The sequence below is a fragment of the Eleginops maclovinus genome, chromosome 22 (genome assembly GCF_036324505.1).
Source record: "Eleginops maclovinus isolate JMC-PN-2008 ecotype Puerto Natales chromosome 22, JC_Emac_rtc_rv5, whole genome shotgun sequence".
In the NCBI taxonomy this organism is placed as follows: domain Eukaryota; kingdom Metazoa; phylum Chordata; class Actinopteri; order Perciformes; family Eleginopidae; genus Eleginops; species Eleginops maclovinus.
In genome coordinates, this window is record NC_086370.1 from 3,668,289 (window position 1) to 3,696,069 (window position 27,781).

A 27,781-nucleotide genomic window follows, 5' to 3' on the forward strand; every position below is an offset into this window, starting at 1 on the left:
TTTACAAGTAAAAAAATGATATGAAGGGTAAACATTTTTTTTAAATCACCAATTCAACCATCATCAGATTATTTTCCTGCGCGTCTCGTCTTTTACCTTCAGTGCAAAGTGTTTCAACTAAAGTCCGACTCATGCCGAAAGGGAACAATCAGAAATCAAGCTAAACCATGATTTGTATATTATTTACTGCTCGTAAAGCAGCCATTTTCAATGAACCTATATCATGTGATGATGGCTTTCTATTTCATCTTTTAAAAGTGGCTCAAACTCAACGTCATAAAATAAAATACTGGGTAAAGTCACTTCCCCCTGCTGCTCGTGGCTCTTTTCTTCTGCTGCTCTCGTTTGATTCTGATTTAAGCGACAGCCCCTCCATATGCAAAACATTGGTTCTCTCTGTAATCCCACCCTGAGTTATGGATGTAAGTGAAGGAAAGGGAAGCATGGACATTAATTGAAATGCTGAATAAGAAGGAAGTGGACAAAATCGCGGGCGCATTCCTTTTGAAAGGTCGCCGTGATGGATTTGGCCGCTTGTCGTTTCCCGTTGTTCCGTCAATCTCTCCACCTCCCCAGCGAGCATAAATATATTTATTTGTTTGGCGCAGAAATACATGCCTCCAAAAACCATTGCATCATAAGGATTTGTCATTGCCTTATATAAATAAAGTATACGACCCAGACCTTAATGTGCCCTTGCTATTGATCGTTTTACACAGCCGTAGGAAAAAAAAAATCAAAGCGAGGGAACTGAATAGCGGACAGGCTGTAGATCAACATCCATATGAGTTTGTATTTGTTGTTTGGCACCACGGCGTCTCCATAAAAGCATTGACTTTTCATACCCTTTTAGTGCCCTCTGTAGTCAGCTCTGATTCGGGGCTGTAATTACTTTCAAGTTCTGCCCCCGATGAAAGTTAACTTCCCTCATGTTTTTCTGCTTTGATTTAAACGCGTGTTTGCCTCTCAGATGCCGTGCGTGTACGTTAAGGAGATGAAGTCATTTAAATGGGCATCGCTTGTAAAATGCTCCCCGCATTCATCACCTGACAAGACACCTGTGACACAGAGACTGTGACAGGCGTGATCCATGAGACTGCAAGCAGCTCATAAATGAGGGGATAATGTTGAAATGAAAACTAAACCAAGGATTTTCATACTTTTTTTTTTACAAGGATCAGAATTATTATTGATTTTACAACTGAACTCTACTGTGAAAATGCTGTTTAAATCCAACATTTTTGCTTTTATCATTTTGAATTTACCATAGTGTATTCCAAAAGAACTTCACATTCCTGCACTGAAGAATTGAAACATTTACTTTAATTAAATGTATCATGTCAACAAATTTTCACATGATGGTTTTATCTTAGTTGAAAGCAATAATATTAAGTTGAACCAACAATTAAAACAAAACAACTTAATATTCTTGCTTTCAAATAATACATTTATGTGAATTCAGTTGACATAATACATTTAATTAAAGTCAATTTCAGGTTTTTCTTTTAACATCAAATACAAAAAGTGTGAATATGCAATGAAAAAACTAATAAAAAACAATACAAATAGTTCAAGAAGAACCAGAATAAAAGTAACATAGTATAATGGGCAAGTATTATTTAACAATATGCAAGTAAAATAGAATAACATGAGCTTCTAAATAAATGCTGTACAGTGAAATAAAATACTATTTAATAGATATTTGTTTATGAAGCTAAGAAATATTATTTATTTTACAACTGAACTCTTCTTCAGGAGTTATTTAAATCCCTCATCTTTCTTTCATCCTTTTGAATTTACCGTTCAATTCTTTAAACATTCCTACATCGTGTACGGAAACATGGCTTAGGCGTAGGACTGTCCTCTGTTCATTTGGGTGTCTTCATCACACACACACACACACACACACACACACACACACACACACACACACACACACACACACACACACACACACACACACACACACACACACACACACACACACACACACGATGTCCTGTCACATAACCCCCATATGAGACCCTCTCTTATTTGATGGGCCCCCCTGGATGATGGAATAAAGATAAATGTGGCTGTCTAGCAGAGCTCAAATCAATCAGCGTTTGTGTGTATTACTTATTACTCACAGTGCATTTCTGTCACATGGCTTTTGTGAACCCCCCCTTCCTTGCCTTGCAGTCTTCTATCACCCCCCTCCAAACATCATAATATTATTTATGGGGGTCGGACTTTGAGCTGAAATATAAGAAAAGGTCAAAGAATCAAACGGGATGGACCGGTGGTGTTTCGGACACGGCTCATGTGTGTGTGTATCCTGAAGGTGTCACGTCTGGCATTTTATAGGCGCGTAATTTTCCCTCGGTCACAATTGGGGAGTTTCCAGCGAATCCGATGGTCCTGCATCACTCCATCTTTCCTTCCATTTCCTGTCTGTCTGTCTCTTTCTCATCCAGTCCAGTGTGTGTGTGTGTGTGTGTGTGTGTGTGTGTGTGTGTGTGTATGTGTGTGTGTGTGTGTGTGTTATGTATTGCCCGACAGCCCTGGATCTGCCCTGCTGTGTATCCGCCGTTCATCACTGTCATGGGCGGAGACGCCACCAATGACCTGTGGAAGGTCAGCCAATGTCACCCCCGAGCCTCCTGACCTTTTACCGCCACCCTCTGACTCCACCCCTCCCGTCCCCTCTCACTGACTCTTTATAGCCCCCCACCCTGATATATGATATGATTACATGTCACCTTTCTGTTCAGTCCAAAGACCTGTTCCTAATAACTGTGACATAACATCGGCTAAATTCATCAGTTTTTTAAGGCAAGGCAAGTTTATTTATAGAGCAGCTTTCAACACAAGGCAATTCAAATCACTTTACAGAAATACAAAACCTTAAGGGCATTAACAAACACACTGCACAACTTAAACGTTGACTTTAATTAAATGTGTTATGTCAACAAACACCACATATCTGTATGAGGTTAGTTGAAAGCAATAATATGAAGTTTAAATTGGTTCAACTTAATATTATTGCTTTCAACTAACCTCATACAGATATGTGGCGTTTGTTGACTTAATACATTTAATTAAAGTCAGTTTTTCAGTGTGCAGCAGATACACATTATAACATGGCTGAATGAATAAAAGTTTTAGTGCTGTGTAAGATATGAATAATTCAATTAAAAGCTGCGGCAAAAACAAAAGTCTTCCGCCTGGATTTAAAGTAGTAAGAGTTGCAGTGGACCTGCAGGTTTCTGGGAGTTTTTTGCAGATATTTGAAGCATAATAACTGAACGCTGCTTCTCCATGTTTAGTTCTGACTCCGGGGACAGAAGGCACCAGAAGATGTATTTATATGTGTGTGTTTGTGTGTGTGGAGGGGGAGTAGCAGGGAGGGAGGGGTGCTGATGTTTCAGCAGGAGATTAAATGGGCCGGACAGCATCTGTGTCATCATCTCAGCTGCAGCAACCAAATCATGATGTCATCATGTCAACCAATAGAGTGGCAGAGACACTTCTCTTCTTCTACTCTTTGATTGATTGCGCCAGATAATCATCTCAGACCGGACTCGCTTTACAAAACAAAAGCACTCAAATTGGGTGAAATGGACGGCAGAGCGGAGTGAATTTTTTTTAGCTTCTTTCTTCCTCGTATGTAGATGCTTGTTCCACTCGACTGGGACTGGCGGTCGGTGTGTTTGGTGTGTGTCGTGAGCGTGTTTATAAGGAAGCGATGAAGCAGGGGGTCAATCAGTCATACGTGGAGGAAATGGGGCAATCTGGGGCCGGGTGTCAAGAAAGTGATGGATTTTAATGCTGCGATTGTAGTTAATGGCTCTTTAAATTAAATCGAGATTAAACGTCTCTGGCTGCAGTCAGAGCTTGTATAGGCACTGAGCAAGTAACCCCGCCCAACGCCCAAAAGACTAACTCTTCATCATGTCCTTCTACATCGACCCCACTCTAAGACTTTCTTTCCTCATCTTTACATCAACAAACGCATATACAGGACACTAACGGGTTGTCATTGTATTGTGTCATTAAGCAAACATTTCGACCAAATGAACATAATGCGATCACTCGATTCTTATTCGGGGTTCTTGTGGATTCTTAAAAAGCCAGCATAGGTTTAATAAAAATAAGGCGTTTAATCATTTTAGAACGTTTTTAATCAATTACTCACATTTTTAAAGGTTAAAGGCTATTATGCTTTGTGGAGTTTTCCCTTTCCAATAGTGGACACTCCTCCATTAACACTAGCGCTCCAACAGATTGTACCTGATAGGCTAAGGGCAGGTCATCCCTAAGCTGTTGGCCAATCAAAAAAGAGCAGACTGGGCTCTGGTTTCAGACGGAGGGTGAAAAGAGGTGCTGCAGCACAGGCAGTATGAGAAACATAAAGAGCTTTTTGAACATTAAAGCATGGAGACATGTCCCATTAGAGACACTAAAATTGGGGCATCTCATTTAAAATAATTAACTAAATAGGTCGTACTATACCATCACTCAGAAAAGGATAGTGTTATTGTTATTATATTCACCAAAACAGTTGTGTTTTGTGTTGCAAGGAATATTTACTGTAGGTAATACCTCAATTACTCAAAAATGTATTTAGGTCGGTCCCTTACATAATAAAAGGAACAAATATCTACCTCGGCTCCAGCCGTCGAAACCCCTCACTACGTTTGTTTCTCATTTTAAAATATTCAGTTTTAGTTAAGTTAAACATTGCTTTTACTAAAATGTAAGTGGAATTTGTTCTGCTGCAGTGTGACACTCACATCTAATTCCATTTGCTCCTTTCAAAGTCACGGTATTGGGACAGCCAGTTATAATTGGGCCCATACATCCTGCCCAGGCAGTATGGATTAATTCAAGTATGCTAATGTAATTCAATTTGATACAGTTAATCTTGTACTAATGCAGATTGAAGGATGTGAGGTGCAATCAAATACCTCTTAGCCTTTTAATTTGCATCTGAGTTGAAGAAAAAAATAAAATTAGTCAATTTGTAATTATGTGACCTGGCCCATAATTAGTTTATTCATCACTGCAGTTAACTCCCCATTAGGAGTATCAGGGAGAGATAGCCGGTAAAGGAGAGAGGCTGAGGGAGGAGACGTATGTATCTTCTCAGAACGAGAACACTCCCAACATCAATTTGCCTCTCATTTAATAAGCAGCTTCATGGTGAATCATGTGCTGTTTGAGAAAGCTCTTTGGACTTGTGATTGGATAATTAACTCGGGGCTGGTGGGATCTGATCAAACAGCTGCAAACTGCATGTGCTCAGTTCAATACTCAGTATAGCTTGTATAACTCTCCCCCCTTAAGCCGCTCATTAAACACGCATCTGCATTATAATTTCCACGTATTGCAAATGGCACGGAGGTGTCTGCATGAAAAAAAATGCTCTGGATACAGATCTGGATTAATACACATTTTAATTTCACATCAGAGGTGGAAAGTAAATAAGAAAGTGTTCTACTGTACTTAAGTACACATTGACTTACTTTTACTTAACTTAAGTATTTTTGATAGTCATTTAATATTGGCTCCACATTAAGTGCCTCAAAACATCAACTTTAGATTTTCATTTCTTTGTTTGGATGCATATTATGTATGACTGTAATGCATTTTACAAGAATAGCACATTATACATTTTGAACTCTGGCACATTATACATTTTGAACTCTGGCACATTATACATTTTGAACTCTGGCACATTATACATGTTGAACTCTGGCACATTATACATTTTGAACTCTGGCACATTATACATTTTGAACTCTGGCACATTATACATTTTGAACTCTGGCACATTATACAGTTTGAACTCTGGCACATTATACATTTAGAACTCTGGCACATTATACATTTTGAACTCTGGCACATTATACATTTTGAACTCTGGCACATTATACATTTTGAACTCTGGCACATTATACATTTTGAACTCTGGCACATTATACAGTTTGAACTCTGGCACATTATACATTTAGAACTCTGGCACATTATACATTTTGAACTCTGGCACATTATACATTTTGAACTCTGGCACATTATACAGTTTGAACTCTGGCACATTATACATTTTTTAGAATAGATATTTCTATTTTTGCTAGGATCATGGTAATGACATGTATTGTTATTCCCATGGTTACAATACAGGATTATCTCTTCAGATCTGATCTATATCTCATTATAGCATACATTGTAATGCATTTTAATATGATTAGAAGTTAATCTAAGTAAGTGACTGTCATACCCCCCCCCCCCTTTGAGAAAGACATTTGGTCAGTCCCCACGAAAACACATCAAGGTTAGGGATTTCCTGAGACCAGGTGAATTCTTCAACAAAAACAAAGCAAATAAAATTCAACATGCAATTCTTTATTCCGAGTTGTTTAGTTTTTCATACGTATTTTCTTCTTTAATGTCCACCTAACAACTGTATTAATTCAGCTTTCTCCCCTGGTATAAAGAAACGTAACCTTACTGTTTCACTGATAATATATATATTATTATAAAGCATTATGAGTATTTATGAGTGAACTAAATATATCATGTCAACAAATGTTGCATAACTGTATTGAATTAGTCAATAGTAATAATATGAAGTTAAACCTATTTGAACTTAATATTTCTGCTTCTAACTAACCTAATAGAGTGACATTTGTTGACATAATATGTTTAATTCAAGTCAACGTTTCAGTTATTTCAGCATGGATCATAGACATTGTTAGATGACTGTGAGACTTTTATCATTCTAGTTTACATTTTCCGTCTGCCTTAAGTAGATTAGAACATTAGATTAATGTTTAAAATGCATTATAGACATCTGCCTCATAAAAAGTTATCTAAAATTCAATGTAGTATTATGTGCCTTTATGATCATGTTGAAAAATGTCAAATTGTGCTCCTAGATGATAGACATTGTCACACCACTCTGAAAGCCTAATCAATCCAACTTGTGTTTACCTTGTGATGTAAGCAGTGTAAAGTGCATAATAGACATTTGCCTCATAATAAGTTACGGGAGATTCAGCGTAATAGTGAAATTGTGCTCCCAGGTGATAGACATTGTTATCTGAATATGTCATTTTAATCAATAAAGCTTTTATTGTCCTTGTGCTTCAAACAGGTTATAACTCATGTGTGTTTCAAAAGCATTATGGACATAGGCCTCATTGTAAGTTACCAGAAAAATCAGCATGATAATTTATGATTTTTATGAAATCTGTAAAGTCGTGCTCCCAGATGATAGACATTGTTACATGACTGTGTAAACGTTTTTCCTTGTGATGACTTATTCCTGACTAATGTTGAGCTTAAAATGATTAAATTGAGTCTCTCTGTTCCGCAGTGCAAGTGGTCCAGAAAGGGATTCATCAGAACTCGATGGGCCCTGGCAGACTGGTGAGTTCCTGCAGAGACATCTCACTTTCAACCTCAATCATTCCAGCTGTGATCAGGGAATCCATCTAACCGTGTTCGATTCACCTCCCTGCGATGTGTGCTTCTGGTCATAGAAAGCACACATAGCTGAACCCTCTCTGGACAGTGCAGAGCAGGGATTTGATTACACCTAATCGCGTTAGTCAAGCAGTTGCATATGACAGATGACCAAAAAGATTACATGCAATTGAACATGTACGGCATGAATACAAACGCTTGGTTCCAGTGTGCAGAGCAGGGGATTGGGGGAGTGTGGGGGGGGAATAAGGGAATGGGGGGGGGGGTCGTAATCTAATAGAAGGATGACATGAGAACTAAAGAGCTGAAACGGTAAGCATTTAATAGGGACATGACGTTTGAGAAGAGAGGGAGAAGGATAGGGAGATGGGAGATGGGATAGACGGAGATAGACATGCATGTATTCATTTGTTCAGGTTGTCACTGCAGAATAAGCCCCTTGAGATAAGACTATTCCTCTGGGTGGGTGGCGGGGGGGGGGGTTGCTGCCGAACACCATGCAAACAAAGCAGATTGATAGGATCTGCAGGGAGGTGTTCATCACTGTACATTGAGCTGTCTCGCTCCTCCCTGACAAAAAACTGAAGGAGAGCAGATTAGTGTTTGTATGGAGGGATATCTGCCATCCTGAGAAGAGCTGGTCATCTTGGGTCGGATATCATTGATTTTATCCGCCTTACAAGAAGGGAGGAAGCAGATAATGTGAACCAAGTTGGTAAAAATGTGTCTTTGTAACCCTAGTATTCTATTATTTATCCACTACTCCAACGGTTTTGTTGATTTGATCAAAAGATCTGTTCATGAAAAATCATGCAAAAAGCTACACTTCAAATCGTGTTTATTTCAGAGAATTGCTTTTTGGTTTGTTGGAAATAAATCATTCAGTATGTTCAAAAGCATGTAAATAATGACAAACAAATGTAAGCAGTCGTTCTCAACACATCACATTCACTTAAGTCAATTTTTTTGGTTTGACTATCATCCAAACCCTCATCCCAGATCAAGCTTTTATCAATGATTAAGTCTTAATGCAGTTAATGAATTCATTAAGAAAACAAATTGTAATTTATTTACATAAGCTGGAATGTTTGAATGAAGTGTCTGATGTTATGCGTGCATTTATGGACGAATTAAGTCACTTAGAGTGTGTTCTTTCATCCCAGTACCTTTGATCTGGTCAACATCCACCTTTTCCATGATGCCTCCAACTTGATTGCTTGGGAGAAGAGCCCCTCTGTGTACTCCGGGACCAGGCAGAAGGCGCTGGGCTACGTCTTAGACAGGTAGGAGCCAAACGCAACGGATGCCCTTTTATCCAGACTGTATTCTTGAGCATTGCAATGTGAATATAGAGAGGCTGTGGGGGGAGTCCCTGCGTATGAAACCTCTGTATTCATCCTGCACCTTTTTTTTTTCAAGTGACTCTTCACAATATTTATGAATAATACAAACTGGTATTTTCTTTGCGTTTTATATGACGCCCATGTTTATGATATTTCTTGACAAAATATCTTTTGATCTGCTTTTACTGCATTACTGTATAATTAGGGTAATTACCACTCAAACGTATTCATAATGTTGCACAACAACTAATATAACCAGGTTACAACATATTCACCATATTTGCTAGATCTTCATCACTTACCAGCCCCAAAAAACAATGGTTATAATTCATTATTGGTTATCAGTTTTTAACCTTCATTAATGGAAAAATTAACTTGTAAACGGCTTCACATGTTTTATATCTGCCGATACCCTGTGAATTGCATTACTACTGTTACCCACGAACCAATGACAATTACTACATTATATGCCCTATAATAGGGATTAGAATACTATAGAAAATGTATTTGATAAATAACAACTATGAGATTTATAATACATTATGATCCTTGCATAACAATGTCAGTAAGTGACCAGAAATATGAAGTGTGGTGAGACTTAACCTAATAAGTATTTTAAAATGCTTGTATTGGGTTTAATGTGCAGATCATGAAGCATTTGAAGTGTGTTAATCATGCATTAGAGACTTAGCTGTCATCAAATGTGTAATCGATTTTTACAATGTTTAGGAATTGTAAATAATGTAAAACTTGAATATATACAGTAATGGAGGTTTAGAGTGAGACCAGAGAGGAAGCATTCAGTCCTACAGCAGTGGGATTAACTCTGTCTAAAGCAGGGGGTCTTACTCACTACACGGTCTGTGAACCCCTCTTTTATCTTTTCTGTTTCCATCCCTCTCCTCCTTACATAAGCATCTTTTTTTTCTTGAGGTGTAATCCTATATTTCAAGTTTTTGTCCCACTCACAACATGCAAGTAGGCAAGTATTTGCCAATTGCCCATTTAGTCCATGCTACTGTATGTGTCGAATACTTTGGTAAAATCACTTTAAAAACACTGAGCAGATTGCCAAGATATTTAAATGTTTGAAGTGTGTTTGCGTGACCCTTTTTTCCTCCTCAAAATGTCCCCTTGTAAGAGAAATTGATACAACTGAAAAGTGGTTGATCAAAAATGAAATGTAAGATTAAAATATTTGACCCCGATGGATTTACAGAACATTTTCATGATCCCAAGAGGTGTCTCCATTTCCATTTTGGACACTAAAACTCAAAACTGATTAGTCTTATTTCAGTCAAATTTGAAGTAGAAAGTCCATAGATGCTGAACCCTAATTATTGGTCATCTTCGGCTCCTGTTGAACTGCCATAACGCCGTATCCCAATCCTTTATTGAAAGTGTTAATCTCCAACTATCTGATTATCTATTTAATGCCATTTGCACATTCCTGCTCCCAAGGGGATCAACCCCGAGAACAACATTTAGCATTTTTAAATCTGCTAGCGAGGCTCTCAGAATCCTATTGGAATGGTAAAGATGTCTCCACTCTGCACTGGGTGAAGCCAGCCTCTGAACAAACAGGCATCCATTCATAGGCCGGGATAATGTGATTTATGGGATATCCATTTGCCGCGGAGCAGCATGAGAGAGTGCACGGTGCGACCCCGGCTCCATACCTGGCCACGCTAACACACAATAAAAGCCGTGCAGCAGGTGACCTCCCGTTCAAATGGCATCAGAATGCACAACGCCCCCAACCCCCCCCCCCCCACACACACATCCCCACCCCGCCTCCACTTTGACTAACTACATGCGTATATGGGTGGCATACATTATCAGCGGGCTCTCCGATGCTCATGAATTATGAGGCCCTACTCAAAGTATTCTCTAAGAGGTCATATTTTACCTGAGCCTCGTTCTTGATTTGATGTAAGAATGGTCCGCTTTTAATGGACAGAGGATCTGGAGTTTTGCCTTTTTATTATGCCGTAACTTACCTGGATTTACTGGCATGATGAAGTTTCTAAAGGAGCTCCGTTGCTTACGTTTAAGTGTTTTCATTGTATTTCCTCTGCTTTCATCATGCTTTTGCAGCTGATTTATTTCTCCTTCCTTGTAAATACACCTAAATAGCGGCGTGTCTGAGGTTTAGCTGGGGGGCTGAGGGGATTGAATAGAAATGGTGTTGGCTGAGTGGCAGTTTCCACGCTCCCTCTTTCCAAATCCCCTTGTGTTGTGAATGGTAACCTTGTTGTTACTTCTAGGCCATATCATTTAAAGGTTCTTTTTTGACATGGGTGGGGATGGGGGGGTGGTGGGGTGAGGGTTATATGGTCCGGCTCCCCTGATATTCCCTGCCAGGCAGAGGATGAAGAAATACTCGGATGATTTACTTAAGTAAAAGTAGCGCTACTACAGAGTAAAAATACTCAGTTACAAGTGAAAGTCCTGCATTCAAAATGGTACTTAAGTAACCGTAAAAAAGTCTTTAAATCTAAATAAACTTGAAGTACCAAAAGTAAAAATACTCGTTATCCAGACTGACCCATTTAAGCGCCATGTATTTTAAATATAATATATTATAATTATTGACGCATTAGAGTGCTCTTGGTAAAAAAGGGGTTATTTGAATTACTGTATATAATACTGGGTAGCTTAACCTATAATAATACGTTTTAAGGAATTATTGGATTTATATTTAGTATTGATATTCTAAGTCTGCAAAGTAACTTGTAACTAAAGCTGTAAAACAAATGCCATTTAAAGAAAATGCAATATTTTACCACTGGATAATAATTAGGGATCCAGTAACGTGTTTCACATTTAGATGTTGCAGCTGGTAAAAGTGAAGAGGACCTTATTTACTTTTTTTTAGAAAGCCAGGTAATTCCAGCCATAGTAATACATCATAATGCATTAGTTAAATTCAATTTTGATTTCAAAAAATAAACCTGCAAAAGTAACTAATAACTGAAGTTGTGAAATGAATGCAGTGGAGTAAAAACTACAATATTTGTCAACAAAATATAGCAGAGTTAAGGCATAAGTAAGTACCTCAATGTTTTACGAAAGTACAGTACTTGAGTAAATCTACTCAGTTACATTCCACCAGTGCTGCTAGGGGTACAGGGGGGGGGATAGTGGTGGCATCGCGCCTCACTCGCTCACTTTGGGGGACACTGTCGGGCACAGATCCGGAGCGCCGGAGTGAGAAAAGGCTGGCGGTGCAGAGGGAAGGGAGGGGGGAGCACAAAGGGGGCTCGGCTCTGTAAAGGGCAGTGAATAATGGGCCGGTCCTTTCACAGAGGCTGCTAACCTTTTGGCAGCCACCAGCAAACTCCATTCTCCTCCGCCAATCTGGGAGGACAATGTGCCCGGGCCGCGCTTTGAATGAAGCGCTACCACCAACAGTGTTCCCATTCAGCGGCTGGTTGGGAACCATCTTTTTGGCCATTGTCCTAACTCTGACTCCTACCCCCAGAAAAGGAGAGCAGGAAAAGGGACAGGGGGAATATCTAAAGCCAAACTCCCCCCCTCCTTCCCTTCTTCTCTCTCCCTTCTCTGAGCTCTAATCTCTCAGGATTGGAGAGACCACGGCCCCTGATAGACCACCACGCACGCACACACACATACACACACACACACACACACACACACACACACACACACACACACACACACACACACACACACACACACACACACACACAGACTGTAATATCCCTGACGGGAAATAACACTGCCTGTCAATTTAAACTTTACACTTTATTTTTTATTTACAATCTGTAAACATTACCAGCTACTTCAATATTTCAATATTTTTTACGAGGTCATTTTTAAAATATACTGATACTTAGTTACTTAGTACCGTGGTGTTCTTATCTGTTATTTGTTTTACTTATTGTGTTGTTTTATTATTAATAACATGCATACTTTTCAATAGAAGTCGACTCTTTTGACTTAATCTGCATGATAGCCTTGCTGTACCATAAATCTTCCTGTTGTGGCATAAATAAAGGAATTCCAATTCTGAAAAGGCAGGGGGGGTGAGGGGCGCTGCACACACACCACCAGCTGAGTTCCACCAGGAGCTTGATCACACGCAGTTCTGCTGCGGCGCATCAAACTCCAGCCTCCACCTTATCTGACGCGCAGGCCTAATAATGCAGCTTACGGCCCATTGAGAAGACATCTGATAAGCCTTTTCCTCTGTGGCCCTTTTAACTGCTAAACGGTGTTTATCTCCAAAGTGCTTCAAGGCCTCGGGGAACAATGCTGAGAAGGAACAGCGTTTAGCCTGCCAGACCTCACTATTGAGTCACATCAAACCAGCTCTGCTCTATAGCGCTGATGTGTGGGCCACTTCCAAGCCCCGCCGCTTCAAATGCATCCCCTGCCTGTTTTCCTGTCCTTTGAAAGTGAGCTCCAAGAGTTATTTACCTTGTTGACTCAGCTACGCCTTGATGTGGAGGTTCATTGTTTTATAATTATGTCCAGGATTAATAGTGTTTGATGCACACAATGTGAAAAATTAATAAAAAAACTGCTTTATATTTGCTAAGAATAACATAATTACACAATTCATTCATTTAAAGGAGCATTGCTATTTAAAGGAACAATAAACCATGCTGCATAAATGATCAAAATTGTATGAAATCGCTATATGGACTAGTGCAATATTCAAATTCCAGGATGAACACTATTTTTTTTTTAATGCTAAATGTGTTAATATACCAATTTGAATGAATGCAAAGATATCCCACCATACAAATAATCACTTGTTTGGAACATGTCTTTTTTTTAAATTGCACCATAATCAGTTTAATATATTTTTCAATGATAATAAGAACTATGATGCATAAATGATCAATCCCTCCAATATCAGGAATCAGATCCCAATAGCAATGAATGTAAAAGCAATCACAATAAGTGCTTTTCCCAAACGGTGCAGCCCTAACAATATGCACGATGTGTTAGCAGTGAAGATGGCCTTATTTACTTTATTCTATGTGAGACAGCTGATGTGATGGTGAAACCCCTGGCCTCTCTAGAGGTTGGAAAACATGTCTGCTGAATGAGACCGTGAAATGATAGCATGAGATAAAATCAACAGGTTCTTTTTCCACTTCCTTAAAAAAGAAAATGCCTTTTGTGTTTTGGAGTTTGTTTCTTTTTCCAACCCCCCCCCCCCCATTCAGAGTGGCTGGTCCGGTTCAGGGGAGAACAGTTTTACATTACAACTGTGAAATCCTGGCATAAAGGCGTCCTTTGTGGCGTGCCATTATTTTCACACAAATATAGTCCATTGTCACAGTGCTGAAGTTAATTTGATCAACATTGGGGACATTTAACTGTTTTGTTCGCTGAAAAGACTTGTTTCATGCTCATTTTCGGGGCATTGAAAAGCAATGATTGGCAGAAAAATAATGTTGCCGTTAACAATTCAAAGCAATTAGTTTCCCATGGGGAGGCAGCGGGCCGCAATGGCCACCACACAGCGATGCTTTGTCATTTTATGGACGGTCATCAGTCAACTGTCAGAGCGTCTCAAAGAGCCCTCCAATCTAAATGTTTCCCTTTGGGCTTTTCCCAGAACAACAGGCTGAAAGAGCACAGAAAGGACGGCCAGTTTCCAGCCAATGGACATGTTGAGCTGCAGGGGGGAAGGCTGGATAATCACAGGGAGATCCTCCAGGATTGCAGATGCATTTATTAGACATAGTGTGTGTGTGTGTGTGTGTGTGTGTGTGTGTGTGTGTGTGTGTGTGTGTGTGTGTGTGTCCAGGTCCAATGCGGACACTTCAAATTATAGCAGCAGTTTTTCATTACGACATACAACAGCTTTATTTGGATGATTTAGGTTTCTGTTTGTGTGTGTGTGTGTGTGTGTGTGTGTGTGTGTGTGTGTGTGTGTGTGTGTGTGTGTGTGTGTGTGTGTGTGTGTGTGTGTGTGTGTGTGTGTGTGTGTGTGTGTGTGTGTGTGTGTGTGTGTGTGTGTGTGTGTGTGTGTGTGTGTGTGTGTGTGTGTGTGTGTGTGTCTGAACTGCCTTCTCACCCTGGGAGGCCTTCAGGAGCAGAGGTTAATCTTCACCAGTGTCTCTCTGCTCAGGGTGCGACCTGTTTATTTCTCTCGCACACACACACACACACACACACACACACACACACACACACACACACACACACACACACACACACACACACACACACACACACACACACACACACACACACACACAGAAAGATAAATCTCTCTCCAGCACCTGCAAAGAACTTTGAATGTCTCCTCTAAATGTTTGAGGTATGGGTCTTTCTGAGATTTTTCCCATACAGCTTTGCCTTTCTCCAAAATTGACATGTGTTATCCAGACAAGTACAAATCTGAACATCTCATATAATATACTGGTTACACTCTAGATGAGAAAAGTTGTTCTAAGTAAATGTATCTTGCTCATCCTCCCGGTTTGTATTTATTAACGTTGCCACAATTATTTTTGTGTTAATTGGCTCTCCAATATTTATTACTTTACATACAGTATATTGTAATATCTCTGATTACCTTGTCCATTTTTCTCAGCTAGTACAGCCCTATCTAAATGTACCTTGTATTGGAGCCCCTTTCTTTGTCGATGTTCCCATTAAGTATAGTCTGCACCTAAACACCTCCTCACTCTAGGTTTTCACAGTGTCACTGGTAACTTCATGGGACACAATAACACACAGTTTTGTGCTGTTCCACTATTAGGAAGTTACCCAGGTGAGCACATAGCCACTGGAATAGTGAGTGTAATGCTCAGATCACACTGAGACTATGCTATGTTCTGATATGTTCATGTTTACTGCTGAAGGCACATTGTCACAATTTCAGACTTGTACAGCCAATCAAACGAAGTGTTTACACCATTATTGCTGTTTTTATTCAGGTTACATTGTAAAAATGGGGGGGGGCAGCTGTGGCTGAGTGGGTGGATGGGGTTCTACCTTTCAGAGGGAGAGTGGTCCGATTCCCGTACAGTCAACATGTTGAAGTGTCCTTTGGCAACCCCAAATTGCTCCCTGAATCCAAGTGTGTGACATTAGTTTAGGATGTAAGTGTCTTTGCTTAATAGAGTAATATGTAATTGAAGTAATGTAATGTATTGATGCTGCAATAGTGTGGCCTAACTGTTCTGTGATGTAACTCATATCAGTCATTTTTTAGCTTTTGCTACTTTTTCCTGTTAATCACTTTTGATTTCCTAGTTGCACACAGAGATTCCCGCCACACTGCTTTTCTTGACACATTTTGGCCAACAGGTTGTAACGGCCGCACCTGTAGTGTCGGTGTTATTGGGTCCTTACTGTACCATAAGGCGCAAAGATAGAAGTATATAAAAAGGACCAAGTTGATATTGGACTTTAGAGGGTTCTCCTGATCTCTAGGACAGATGCTCAATTTGCCCGGCTGGTAATCCAGTTCATGTACACAAGTGGTCTTGGGTTCAGTGCCAGAAATGGGCTCTTTGCTCACTACAAAGTTGGGCGTGAAAAAGCCAGTTAAGATGAATTTCTTTTGTAACCTTCCCTTCTATCTTGCGTAGCTTAGCAGAGCTGTTATCTAATTGGTTGTTCACGGAAATGGTCAGCGGTAAACAAGATGAAAGTCGCTTGAACGCAGAGCTCAAGCGATGCGCAAATGCCATGGGTAGCGTTTCTGTGTTGTTGGCAGCATCGCTCTCTCCATAGAAGCTAAACGGCAGTGCCAGTGCAGTGATGTTTTGCCACTTGTCCTGAGAATACAGCATTACCAAAATTGTTCTCTTCCTCTCCTCACATTGACTGCTCAGTTGGCTCCACCTACTGATCATGAGTCTGTGTCGACAGTTCTGTTGGCTCGATCCTGACTTATTCGGTAACCTCTGTGTGACCGCAGCCACATCCTCGCACCCCCTCAGCACCCTATCTCTCCTGCATGGTGTTCTTGGAGGGATGGGCGTTACTGGGTGACGAGGGGGAAAGCCGTCCTTCAGAGTCAAAGGTCCAGTCAGGGGCCACCCCTGTCCTATTCAGAAAGACGTCACCCAGCACATTCTTCACAATGTTAACATTCTCCCAAATTCTCCACATTTACTTACAATGGATGACTCCGCTCGGCCCAGCTATTGTGTGCAAAGTCCAATCTAAGCGGACAACTTATGGTAAGTCATCTTGTCAATATAATCATGACATGGCCCCCCGTTGCACCCTCATAATCTCATATAGACTGTCTATTATGGTTCAGTTTAGCTGTCAATCACAGCGTGTAATCTGGTGAGGAGCCGCTGAGGGATGGAGGCTGGTGCAAAGGGAACGATTTATTCGGTATTTTAGTACCTCGGAGAAAAAGATGCTGTCCTTGTTTTTGGTGCAGAAGCACTTTTTTCTTGGGTACAGGTTTTTTTTTCTTCCACTTTTGTCACTATGTTCGTGTGTGAGAGTATCCAAATCCGAATGTGCTGTGGTTGCATTGTGCTGGTGGGTAAAAGAGCCTGGGAGCAGAGTCGGGGGCCATGTTATAAATTAGCGTCTGACCCCCGTCTTTGTGTGGCCCCTAGGAAGGCCTGACGAAGGCCCCTGCCCAAGCCTCAGTGAGAACGGCCCTTGTGAAGAGCCTCTTTCAGGGTGTCACTGCGCGATGAATTGGCCCGGAGAAGCATGTTTATAGACTGTGTAAAGGAGTGCGTCTTTGTGGGAGAATGTCACTGACACTGTTACAGTTTCCATGAATGAACTGTGATGACGAGGCTAATGGGGCCCCCGCTGAGGGTGAGGGTCAGCTCAGGGGGCCCCCCAAGCTCTGGGACCCCCCACCCTCAAGCTCCTTTCACGCCCAGTAGCTGTAGCTAATGTTGCAATTCTTCGATTCCCCCCCACAAAGGCCAAGAAAAAAAGTCAACTTTCACACCAGCGGGTCACCATGAGTGCTTTAGGAAATGATCGTGTAAACAGAGTGTTACCTTCTGACCTGTGGCTGATACCTTGGAGCAGCAGACAAAACAGCCGGACTGCTGGTATTAGACATGGCTGTTAGCGGGATAAAGCTACAGGAGAGAGAGGAGGAAAACCCCCAGGCTGTGGGACGCACAAACACCTTTTCATTTGGTGTGAATGCTGTCCTTCATCTGTAAAAATGTGGCTTTTTGTGATTGCTTTCTCCCACAGTTTACATCGCAGAAATTCCGTTTGAACATCAAAACATACAGCTCAATTCCAGAAATATTTACCATAATTCATCAACAATGACAATAGAAGTATTCCATTTTAACTACACATGTAAGCCAGCATTGCTGTTTAGTATTTTCAGCATTCACACCGCAATTTATTCAGGAATTGCACTCTCTAGTTGCTTTCTCTTCATCCCCTTCATACATACATGTTTACTTTGATTGTTCATTTGTTCATACAGATTGTATGTGAAACACAGTTTATTATTTATTTATTTACATTCTCTTCTGCTTAAATTCGTCACTCACAGCAGCAGAAGTGGTAAATTCTCTAACGGCACAAGGGAGACAAGAGTTCCCACGCCTATAACAACTGCACTGATGCTGTGTACAGCCATTTTACTGCCCTCCATTGGAGCCAGTAGGATAAACTGACCACTAACCCTGTTTGAATAGAGCCGAGTCTCTTAGCACCAGGATGTGAGGTCATTAATGACATCAGTCACAGGTTGAGAGTATAAATGAGCTACAACCACACACACACACTGAGTCTGTTTCACATGTCAACACGTGTTTGTGCACACATACAACACTTACACGACTGTTACAAATATTTCTCTTGCACACACACAACCCGAGCATCTCGTTGTTTTTGACCCTTTGTGTAGTTGGTTACTTTTAAGGAATCGCATTGGCCTTCCCATTGAATGTCAATTGTTTGAATCATCTGTTGGTGAACTGTCGAGCATTTATGGTTGAGTATTTAGCATGGAACCAATGAGATCAAATGGAAGTCCACACATATCTAAGAAACAAGGCTACTACTCATTACTTCTGGAAATGTGTCAGTTGCAGTCCCAATTGCAACCACCATTAAAAATGATCCATATCATACAAATAAAAACTAATTGTTGGATCAAATCTTCTTTGGTATTCTACTCTTGATAACATATGAAAGAAAGGAATAGATCTCCCTCTGACAGTTAGAACCGTCTTGGAAATGATATCAATCATAACCATGAAATCTGTAATTTTGGAGATCTGAATGCTAGTCCTATCTCTGTGTTGACCCTGTTCCACTGAAAGACGAGTTTCTCTTTAATATAATGGGATGTCAAAGTTACTCCATTTAATATAATAGCTGCGTTACCCGCCTCTTTACTTCAGTCACCTTCGCCTCCCTGCCATTCCCTCTGTCTGCCTCACAGAGAAGAAGTGTCCGTGCTTTACGACAGCCGGCCAGAGCCCAGACCCACCACCAAGAGGACGCTCCTTCTCTCTTTACGGCCTCATAAATATATTGTTATCTGGGCCTGGGAAGTCTACGTTGAGATTTATCCGCGCGTTTAGCGGAGATAGCGAGCCAAGCATCCTGAACATTAATTACACAAGGCGCTGCGTCCACCTTAATTTCCTATATGCGCTCTGTAGAAAAACCACTTTTAAGTAGGTGATGAGGCATAGGAGTTAATTATATGTCACTTAGGTGCGTTTTTTTTATTTTTTTAAAGTACTGGGATGCTCACAAGGTTCGGGAGATTTGGAAGTCGTCCATGACACAGATGATCTAAATTCTCTTGACACTACACCCAGGTTTAAAAAGCAATGCATACAGTACATTAACAAGACAGGAGACAGTAAAACACGCCAGATTAAAACACCCTTAAGAGGCATCAAAAATCAAAAGTCCTTTTAGGAGCACTCCAAGTGAAGCAGAGCCTGTGTTAGCTGCGTGAATGGAGTCCTTCAGAGCCTGTTTCTGACACTCGTGTAAACCCATAAGCCCAGCAACACGTCTGCAGCCCGTCTTATCTCTCTGGGAGGCAGCTGTCACGGATGGGTACAGGACCAACATGGAGAATATCCTGGGGTTTCATCTTTGCATCACTCTCCCTTTGATCAATTTACCCAACGTGAATTTTCTTTGCCATCAAAGCAATTTATCAAAGCAAATTATCGGGATTTATTGATTTAATTGTGGTCAGCTGAGAATTAACTGTTGAAACCATTTCCTCAAATCCCTTTGAAAGATGCTTTCTTCCTTCACTTATTTGTAAATTGCATTTCCTGAATGCAAACATGCATAAATAATTGTTTCTACCTTTTCTTTAACTGGTAAAAGTGTGTTGCTGTGAAACTCACTTGGTAGAGTTAGGGGCCCATGTACTAGGGCTTTGACCCGGGTTTGAAATCGGCTTGGGACCATTTGGTGTGTCTTCCGCTCTGTCTCCACGTTTCAATTCTTTCTTTACAATAAAGTAACCCAAAGACATAAAATACAAATAAAAAAGGAGTTTATTTTGGGTAGTTTTTCTTCATCCAAATCAAGTGTCAAAGGGCAGAAATCACATATGATGTTCAGATTGTAACTATATTGGACTATATTCAATAATATTGATTATAAGAATATTATGGATACAATGTTTGGGACATCTGTTTGTCAAGTTTCTATCTCAATAATGACTCGTCTAGACGTTTCATTATTTTTTTCTAAATTACATGCAGTTTAACTCATCATCATGGCCCCTGTTGTTTCTGAAAATCTACCTCTCAGAGGACATGTTTTCTATAATGTTCTGTATTTTCTTACATCCATCCTGTGGTGTATCATACATGTCCTGAAACTGATGTACCAAAAGCTTATGTCATACCACAAAGGATATCCAAAAGCTTCACATGAAGTCTTAATGTCCCTACTCTTCCTATGAGAGTGTTCTGACCAGCAGGTGGTGCTGTGGCCTTCATGAAATAACTACCCTGAGGTCAGGGGATCCATCAATTGAAGACTTACAAAAACCTTAACAAGTAGTTTTCATTCTCATAAAGATGGTGGTTGTCTGGATTTCAATCATTATTGAAGATGTTTCTTTAAGATGAATGATGATTGTGATTATGAGGGCTGTATGAATCTGACCAAATGTTCTAATGTGTTTTAGGATCACGGACCAGCGGCATGAGAGGCTGCCATACTTCGTGTTCGGGGACTTTAACTTCAGGTTGGACTCCAAACAGGTCATTGAGGTGAGTGGTAGACCCTCATCGTATATAGACAATCTGTGGGGACATTTGTGCACAACGCTATGCTAATATACATATGTGGTTAAGCTATCAAACTCCTAGTAATGTGTGGGTATAAGAGGGGGACTGCAATGTAGTAAAAGTGGTTTTAGTAGCCCACTGTCTTTGTAGAGTTATGACTCATTAAACGCTTCACTGTTGCTGGCCCAGCTGTGTTTGCCATCCTAGCCTCCAAGTGCATTGTTATGTTATGGTGCCATTCACTGCTTTTCCTCTCCTGCTCCCCTCCTCCTTCTTCTCCTCCTCTCCTTTTCTTGGTGCAAATGAGGCCAGTGAGAGCCAAGGTAGCGCCGTCATTCACAAGAGGAGATGGTAGGGGGGTGGAGGTGGTGGTGGTGGCATAGCAGTCATAAAGGCCCACCGCAGACAGTGGTGTCCGATGATAACAGAGTGGGAGAGAGCCACTTGTTGGCCGACCCTCTCCAGAACAATGGCTGTGGAATCAGTGGGCCTGTTCAAGGTGTGGGCATTGTTTATTCCAACCATTCAGAGGAGAAGGGAAGAGGAGGGAGGGCTTTCTGAATGGACGGGTTTTGCTCAAATGACAAATGCTGTTCCATTTACATCGGAAGTGTGAGGTTGGAACTGGGAGTGACGTCACATTGAAGTTGACTGCTTTATAGTAGCACCATTTGAAACTTTGTCATGAACGTTCATAGCTTTAGCAGTCACCTCAGGCTAGCCATGGTTAGCAATACCGGTTGATATTACGCTTCATTTTTGTGATATGTGAATAGAGACACATAGCAACATATCCACAGATAGAAGATGAGCAGTACCATTTGTACACAGGATTTGATTTGACAGAAATAATAAAGAAGACCTTCAAATTCAGTTTCAGGTTATTTATTTGTACTTATAGTTAGATTTATTTTGCAGATAAAAAGACAAGGGATCCATCCTGACACACTCTAAAAACAAACACAGACACATCTCTAATAAATGTACACCCTGCTCCATCAAATCTCAAAGCATTTAAAACCATTAAAGAAAAACACTGGTACAAACATGGACGTTCAGAATTCATAAATAAATAAACAGGCATCTGTGTGACGCTCCTATGATTTGTTCATTTGTGCAATAGCTGCTGGGATAAAGCTGTTTTCATACCGCTTGGTTCTACTCTTTGGGACAACAAAGGAAGAAACTTAAATTCTGAGGGTGGGGGTCATCGTGTGATATGGAGCTGGATAACCGCTGTAACCGTCTGAGGTACAGGGTCTCCAGGTTTAGCTGTGGCTCACCAATCAGCCTGCTGGACCACTTTATAATCTGACTGAGAGAGTTTCTGCTCTTTAAAGTCAGGCTATCAAACAAATACACTTATGAAAAAGAAAGAATGAAATGATAAAAGCACGATAAAACATAATCATCGTGGTTTTTTTCAGTTGCTAAGACAGTAAACGCCCCCTTTTGCGCACAGCTTCACAGTTTGGATCCGAGCTTAATTTTGAGTCAATAATTGTCCCGAGATATTTATATGATTGCTCAAATTCCACTTTCTGATTGCTAAGACTTCATGTATGTGGGGATGTCTTCTAAAATCAAATCAATTGACTTATGTTCAGTTGTAGATAGGACTCCTCGTACCAAAATGTTATATTATCAAAGTGATCTCTTAATGTTCATAAGCTGAGACTCCATTTTTAACGATGATCTCGGGTATAGCAAAGTATCTCCGAGTTTCCAAGTAATTTTCCGACTGGAAACTCCATTACTCTGACTTCCCAGTACAAATGGAACGTGGCAAAAGGACTTCCCTCTATTAGAAAAAACATTTGTAGTTGAGTCATCCGGCCACTAGGGGAGCAGTAGATCCCCATCAGCTAAGTGGTATCAGCAACCTATGGGGCAGTGATTGAGGGCCTCAAAGTTTGTGCAGCAGATTTGATTTTGGATCAGTAATTGGGTCACATTAACTCACTCATGATCATGTGAATGTGTGTTGCATTGGAGCTAATTAACCCGAGTAAAGCATGGTAAACAGCAGATGTGCAAACACTGAGGCCATTCAGGAGTCAGCTCCTGCAATCTGATGTCACCTGGCACACACACACTGCAGCCCTGCACAGTGAGAGCAATGAAGGGCTGCTTTTATGGCAGCATTGACACTGTTTTACAAATTGAAATATATACAAATATTTTTAAAAGGTTACTTGGTTTTCTTAGAAAGATCTGTTTCTTTCCCAAAATGTGTTCTTGTTACACCCACAGACAAAAACAGGGATTTAGAAGCAATGAGTAGAGAAGAATAAAAATATAACTACAAATGTTGTACCAAAGATATGGCCTTTCAGCCTGACTTTTATTTAGTTAGTTTTAAGGCTGTTTCTTTTCATTTTTATGGGATAGCTAGGAAAAAGGCCATAACATACTAATACAGAGAGGAAGAGGAAAAACCAGAACATTTGAATAGAAGTGTAGCGTGTTATGATGACAGTGAGATATTTGCAAACAGAAAGATAGATACATTAAAGGATGGATGTTCCTTTCATTTGAATTGTGACTGGCATAATCCACCGATTTCTGTTTTATAGAGAAAGTTATGTTTCAATCATTTAGATCGCCATTACCGCATCAGATAGATCTGTTTTCAATGCAATAATTGGAAATAAGCTGCTTGAGAAAGAAACATGTATTTCTTTTTCAAAATGCATTCCTGATCAATACGAAAAGATGTTCCTTTAATTTGATTACTAATAAAAGGGGGTTGCCACTGACATGTTGCACCTATTATTGTCCTTTCTGTCCATCTTAAAGTTGATAGAGAAAGTCATATTGTCTATCCTTTAGATGGCCATTAGAGGTGTGTGTCTCAGATCTACAGGCAGAAAGGGACGCATTAGGCTGAGAGGAAAGCATCCAATCAGAGGGGATGAGATGATTTGGAGCTTGTCCGTGTTTATCCTGTGTAGCTAATCTAGATAACTCTCTCCTCATGTTTCCTGTCGTCTCCGTGCTGCTCTGTGATAGGTAAGCACCCCCCGCCCCCCCCCCCCCCCCCCCACCATGTCTCTACCACTCTGAAATGCTGTTTGAGCGCAGCAGGGGTCGTGACCCCTTTTCCAGGGATGTGTTAGGCTTGCATCGGTGTGTGTCCATCTCTGCCCCCTCTCCCCTCCACACAGCTCCTTTCTTATGCACCTTGGCCCCATTCACATCCAGGGCGAATACACACACACACACATACAAACCAATTTGTAAGACCAAATGAATCTTGATTGATTTCTCCCCCCCCCCCGGTTAAAGGGGTTTGACGGCAATGCAGGGGGGCCTTTCAGACTTCCCCTCAGGAAGTTAGGGCTGCACACACACACACACACCTAGGCATTTTCCAGCTTAATGAAGGCTCCTCCAATCCACCGACCAGTTAATGGGGACAACAAAATGCCTTGATGATGTTATCCGTGTGAAGTGCACTAAAAAAACTGAACTGTTGGCTTTAATTATAAATGTATTGCGTCAACAGATTTCACATGACTAGTAGGATAGTGGAAAGCCATAATATTAAGTTGAACCTAATATTTGTTATTCAAACTTAAAATTATTGCTTTCATCTAACCTAATGCAGTTATGTGAAATCTGTTGACGTAATACATTTATAATTAAAGCCAACGGTTCAGTTTTTTCAGTGTGCGTGGTTGGGGGGGCCGTCCTGCACCACCTGTCTGATTTAACCGTGACCTTAGTGGCAGGGAGAGCTGTGATGTCACGATAAACAAATGGGTTGCAACCTTAGCGCAGGATGTAACTCACAGCTGGGAGGCCGTTTTAAGCCCTTTAATGACAATTAATGTCAACAGGACAATTAGTGCACATCCACTGAAGTGCTTAACTGTAGATGGGTTGCCGGGGGATCGATCGTCCATACTTATCTGGAGATTGATTCGGACACAGAGAGGCCGGCTCTCATTCGCGCTGTCTCATTTTCTTGCCTTTTCTTCTATTCTCTCTCCACTTTCAATCAATAGGTTAGGGCCGAAAAAAAAGCCATGCAGATGAATAGACTGTTGCCGCCATGATGGACGAAATAATTGCAATTTTAAACTGCTTTTTGATTTGTTGGAGACCAGGATTTGAGCAGCCATGGGGATCGCTAGGCCCCACTTTGAGAGTCAGTGGATCAGAAAATGCTGCGGTACATTTCTCTACAGCTGCACGCTACACCACTCCTCTTCTTCTCTGTCTCTGCTCCATTGTGGGTGACTAGACTGTGGACAACCACTAGCCACTCCCCTGTCACCCATCATGCCTTGTGGGTGGGTGTTTGGGACAGGGTGGTATTCTGGGATGTATCCATGTGTGTACAGAAAAGGAGGTGGGTTTGGAAGGGGGTGGGTTTGTTATTGTCACAGGGCGAATTCCAGGTGGCAAATTCCTGGCATGCTTGTGCGGCAGGATCAGTAACCAAAGGGCTGCGTCCGCCCCCCTCCCGCCCGGGCCGGGCAACCCCATTAATTGTGTCCGACAGAGGGAATTGGTTTCAATTGACCCTCATTCAGCGTCCCTTTGACTGGCACACAAAGGACACAGCCACGTGGAGACTAATGCTAGGGCTGAGCAGCCTGGAGGTGGTCCAGTCCTCGCTCCTCTCCCATGGGTGTGATCAGGCTTTGGCTTGATCATCCTTTGCATCGGTGCTGATAAAACGGGAAAGCGCGAAGGAATGGTTTTGAAGATTTTGTCTGGAGAATCAGATACTTCACCGCCTGCAGTTTCTTTTATTCCCTCACGGAGCAGTCACGTTCAAACCAGCATCTCATTACAGACGCTCTGCATACTGTCAGACCTGTTGCAGGAGAACTACCTGACTCTGTTCTCAATGAGGGCACAGATTAGTGGCGCAAATGTTCTTCTGATGAAGAGGAAAGAAGGCGAAGAGCATTACGGGATGGTTGTGGGATGGACTGTTAAACATACATTTAAAAGGTTGCTGTTATTGATCTCAAGCATAGATGTTAATCTATTTCCTTCCATTTAAATGTATGCTAGATAAATACCCTTCAAACCTCCTTCTTCTTACCCACTGCCGTTCTGTCAGGCTAGTCGTGTACTCGACTTCAGATTTTTTTTTATTAACATCAATATAATTCAATACAATTGTCATCCCTTCTCAGTAACAACATTTGTACAGTTACACTGTCACTGCTCCGTGGAGACTGACTCTACAGTATTCTAGCCTGTAGATGCTACGATAGGAATCAGCATTTAATAACTGTTTCCCACAACCTCAAGATAAATTAGATTAGAGCTTTTTTTTTTTATCAATCAGTTGATTTGCTGTAATGTTTTGGTGCATAAGGGTCAGAACATGCAGTTTTCAGGCTCTCAAATATGAAGTTTCTTGCTTTTTCTCTTTTCATTTTCTATACAAGTGAATATCTTTAGGATTTGGACTGACAAAATAATGATTTTTTAAGACACTATCTTGGATTTTTTCTATTTTCTGGCATTGTAGACATAACAATTAATCAATTTATCTGAAAAATAATTGACAAAGATGAACATTTAGTTGGAAAAGGATAGGGATTATTTTGAAATCGGTAGTAATGGTCGGAAATCCTGTATAATCAGAAAGGTGATTGAGAAAGTAGTCCCACACAAACACACATCACTACTCATATTCATTATAACGATGTTATGATAGCAAAAATGTTACAATCATAATACAGTTACCATTGACACATCTTATTATAGAAGCCCACTCTCAGTCCGAAGCTGAGCGCTGATCCGTCATGGTGGGTCACGTAAACCTTGTTGACCCGCTCACATCTACAGCAAACACAGCTTTTTATCCATGCTTCAGTCAGAGGGTGCTAAGAGGTGTACAGTGGTGTGTGTGAGTGAGTGTGTTTATGTCCCTGGAGGTGGCTGGTGGCCGTGAATCAGCGGTGTCGATGACAGGCTCAGGGCTCCGTGCCTGGACTCCTAGTATATTTAAAATCCCTCCTAATTAAACTTAATAGAATGTAAATTTAATATCTGCAAAGATTGTGTGCTGCTGGCCGGCCCGCTCCAATTTAAGGATTGATAGAGGCCAGCGGGAAGGTTAATTGCTGACTTGATCTACTGTCCCTGTGACATGGTGTGGGGCTGTTTTAATTGGGCCTGATCTGCTGCTACATGGACAGATTTCATTAGGCTAGCTGGCCTCTCTCTGACTGCTGAGCGGTTCGGAGCAGCGCCCCCTGTCTGCGTCTGCAGGAAGCGCAGAGGGCCGGACCAGGCATCAATCTTCCTCCCTTTGTCCTGTGTCCTTTCTCTCGCATGAGCAGCATGAAATTAAAGGTGGGGCCCTAGACTATCCCCACTCCTAATGAATGCTGTAAAATGCTCAGTAATGACAGGCCAGCATGATAGATCAGTCATTTCTCACACGGCGGAGTTACTCAACGCACACGCCCATGACAACACAGACAGAATTATAAGCAAGCCATTTTCCCTGTGGAAGATGTATGGAAGACAAAGTCTGCCATAAATTGCAACTTTTGTTTGTTTGTATTTATTGCAGGATGTATGTGCAGGGGCAGTGTAAGACATTAAAAACCATATTTTTCCATACATACATATTGGGTTGTTTAAAAATGTTAAAAAATAAATAAAAGTCATGAAGTGCATACAATTAAATAAAATGAAGGAGGGTTAAAGCAGGACTAGTATATCAGCTTCGACTGGTATATACACTTGTTTTCTTCCCAAATCTTG

At 41.0% G+C, this 27,781-nt stretch overlaps 1 protein-coding gene across 2 annotated transcripts in view; it reads left to right on the forward strand.

Moving 5' to 3' along the window:
• LOC134858611 (inositol polyphosphate-5-phosphatase A) overlaps nt 1-27,781 on the forward strand; it is a 162,642-nt gene that overhangs the window by 93,651 nt on the left and 41,210 nt on the right. For both annotated transcript variants that reach the window (XM_063874588.1, XM_063874589.1), the window contains exons 7-9: nt 7,361-7,413; nt 8,634-8,753; nt 20,935-21,019. In XM_063874588.1, coding sequence (XP_063730658.1) covers nt 7,361-7,413; nt 8,634-8,753; nt 20,935-21,019 — 258 coding nt within the window. The remainder of the gene's footprint in view (nt 1-7,360; nt 7,414-8,633; nt 8,754-20,934; nt 21,020-27,781) is intronic.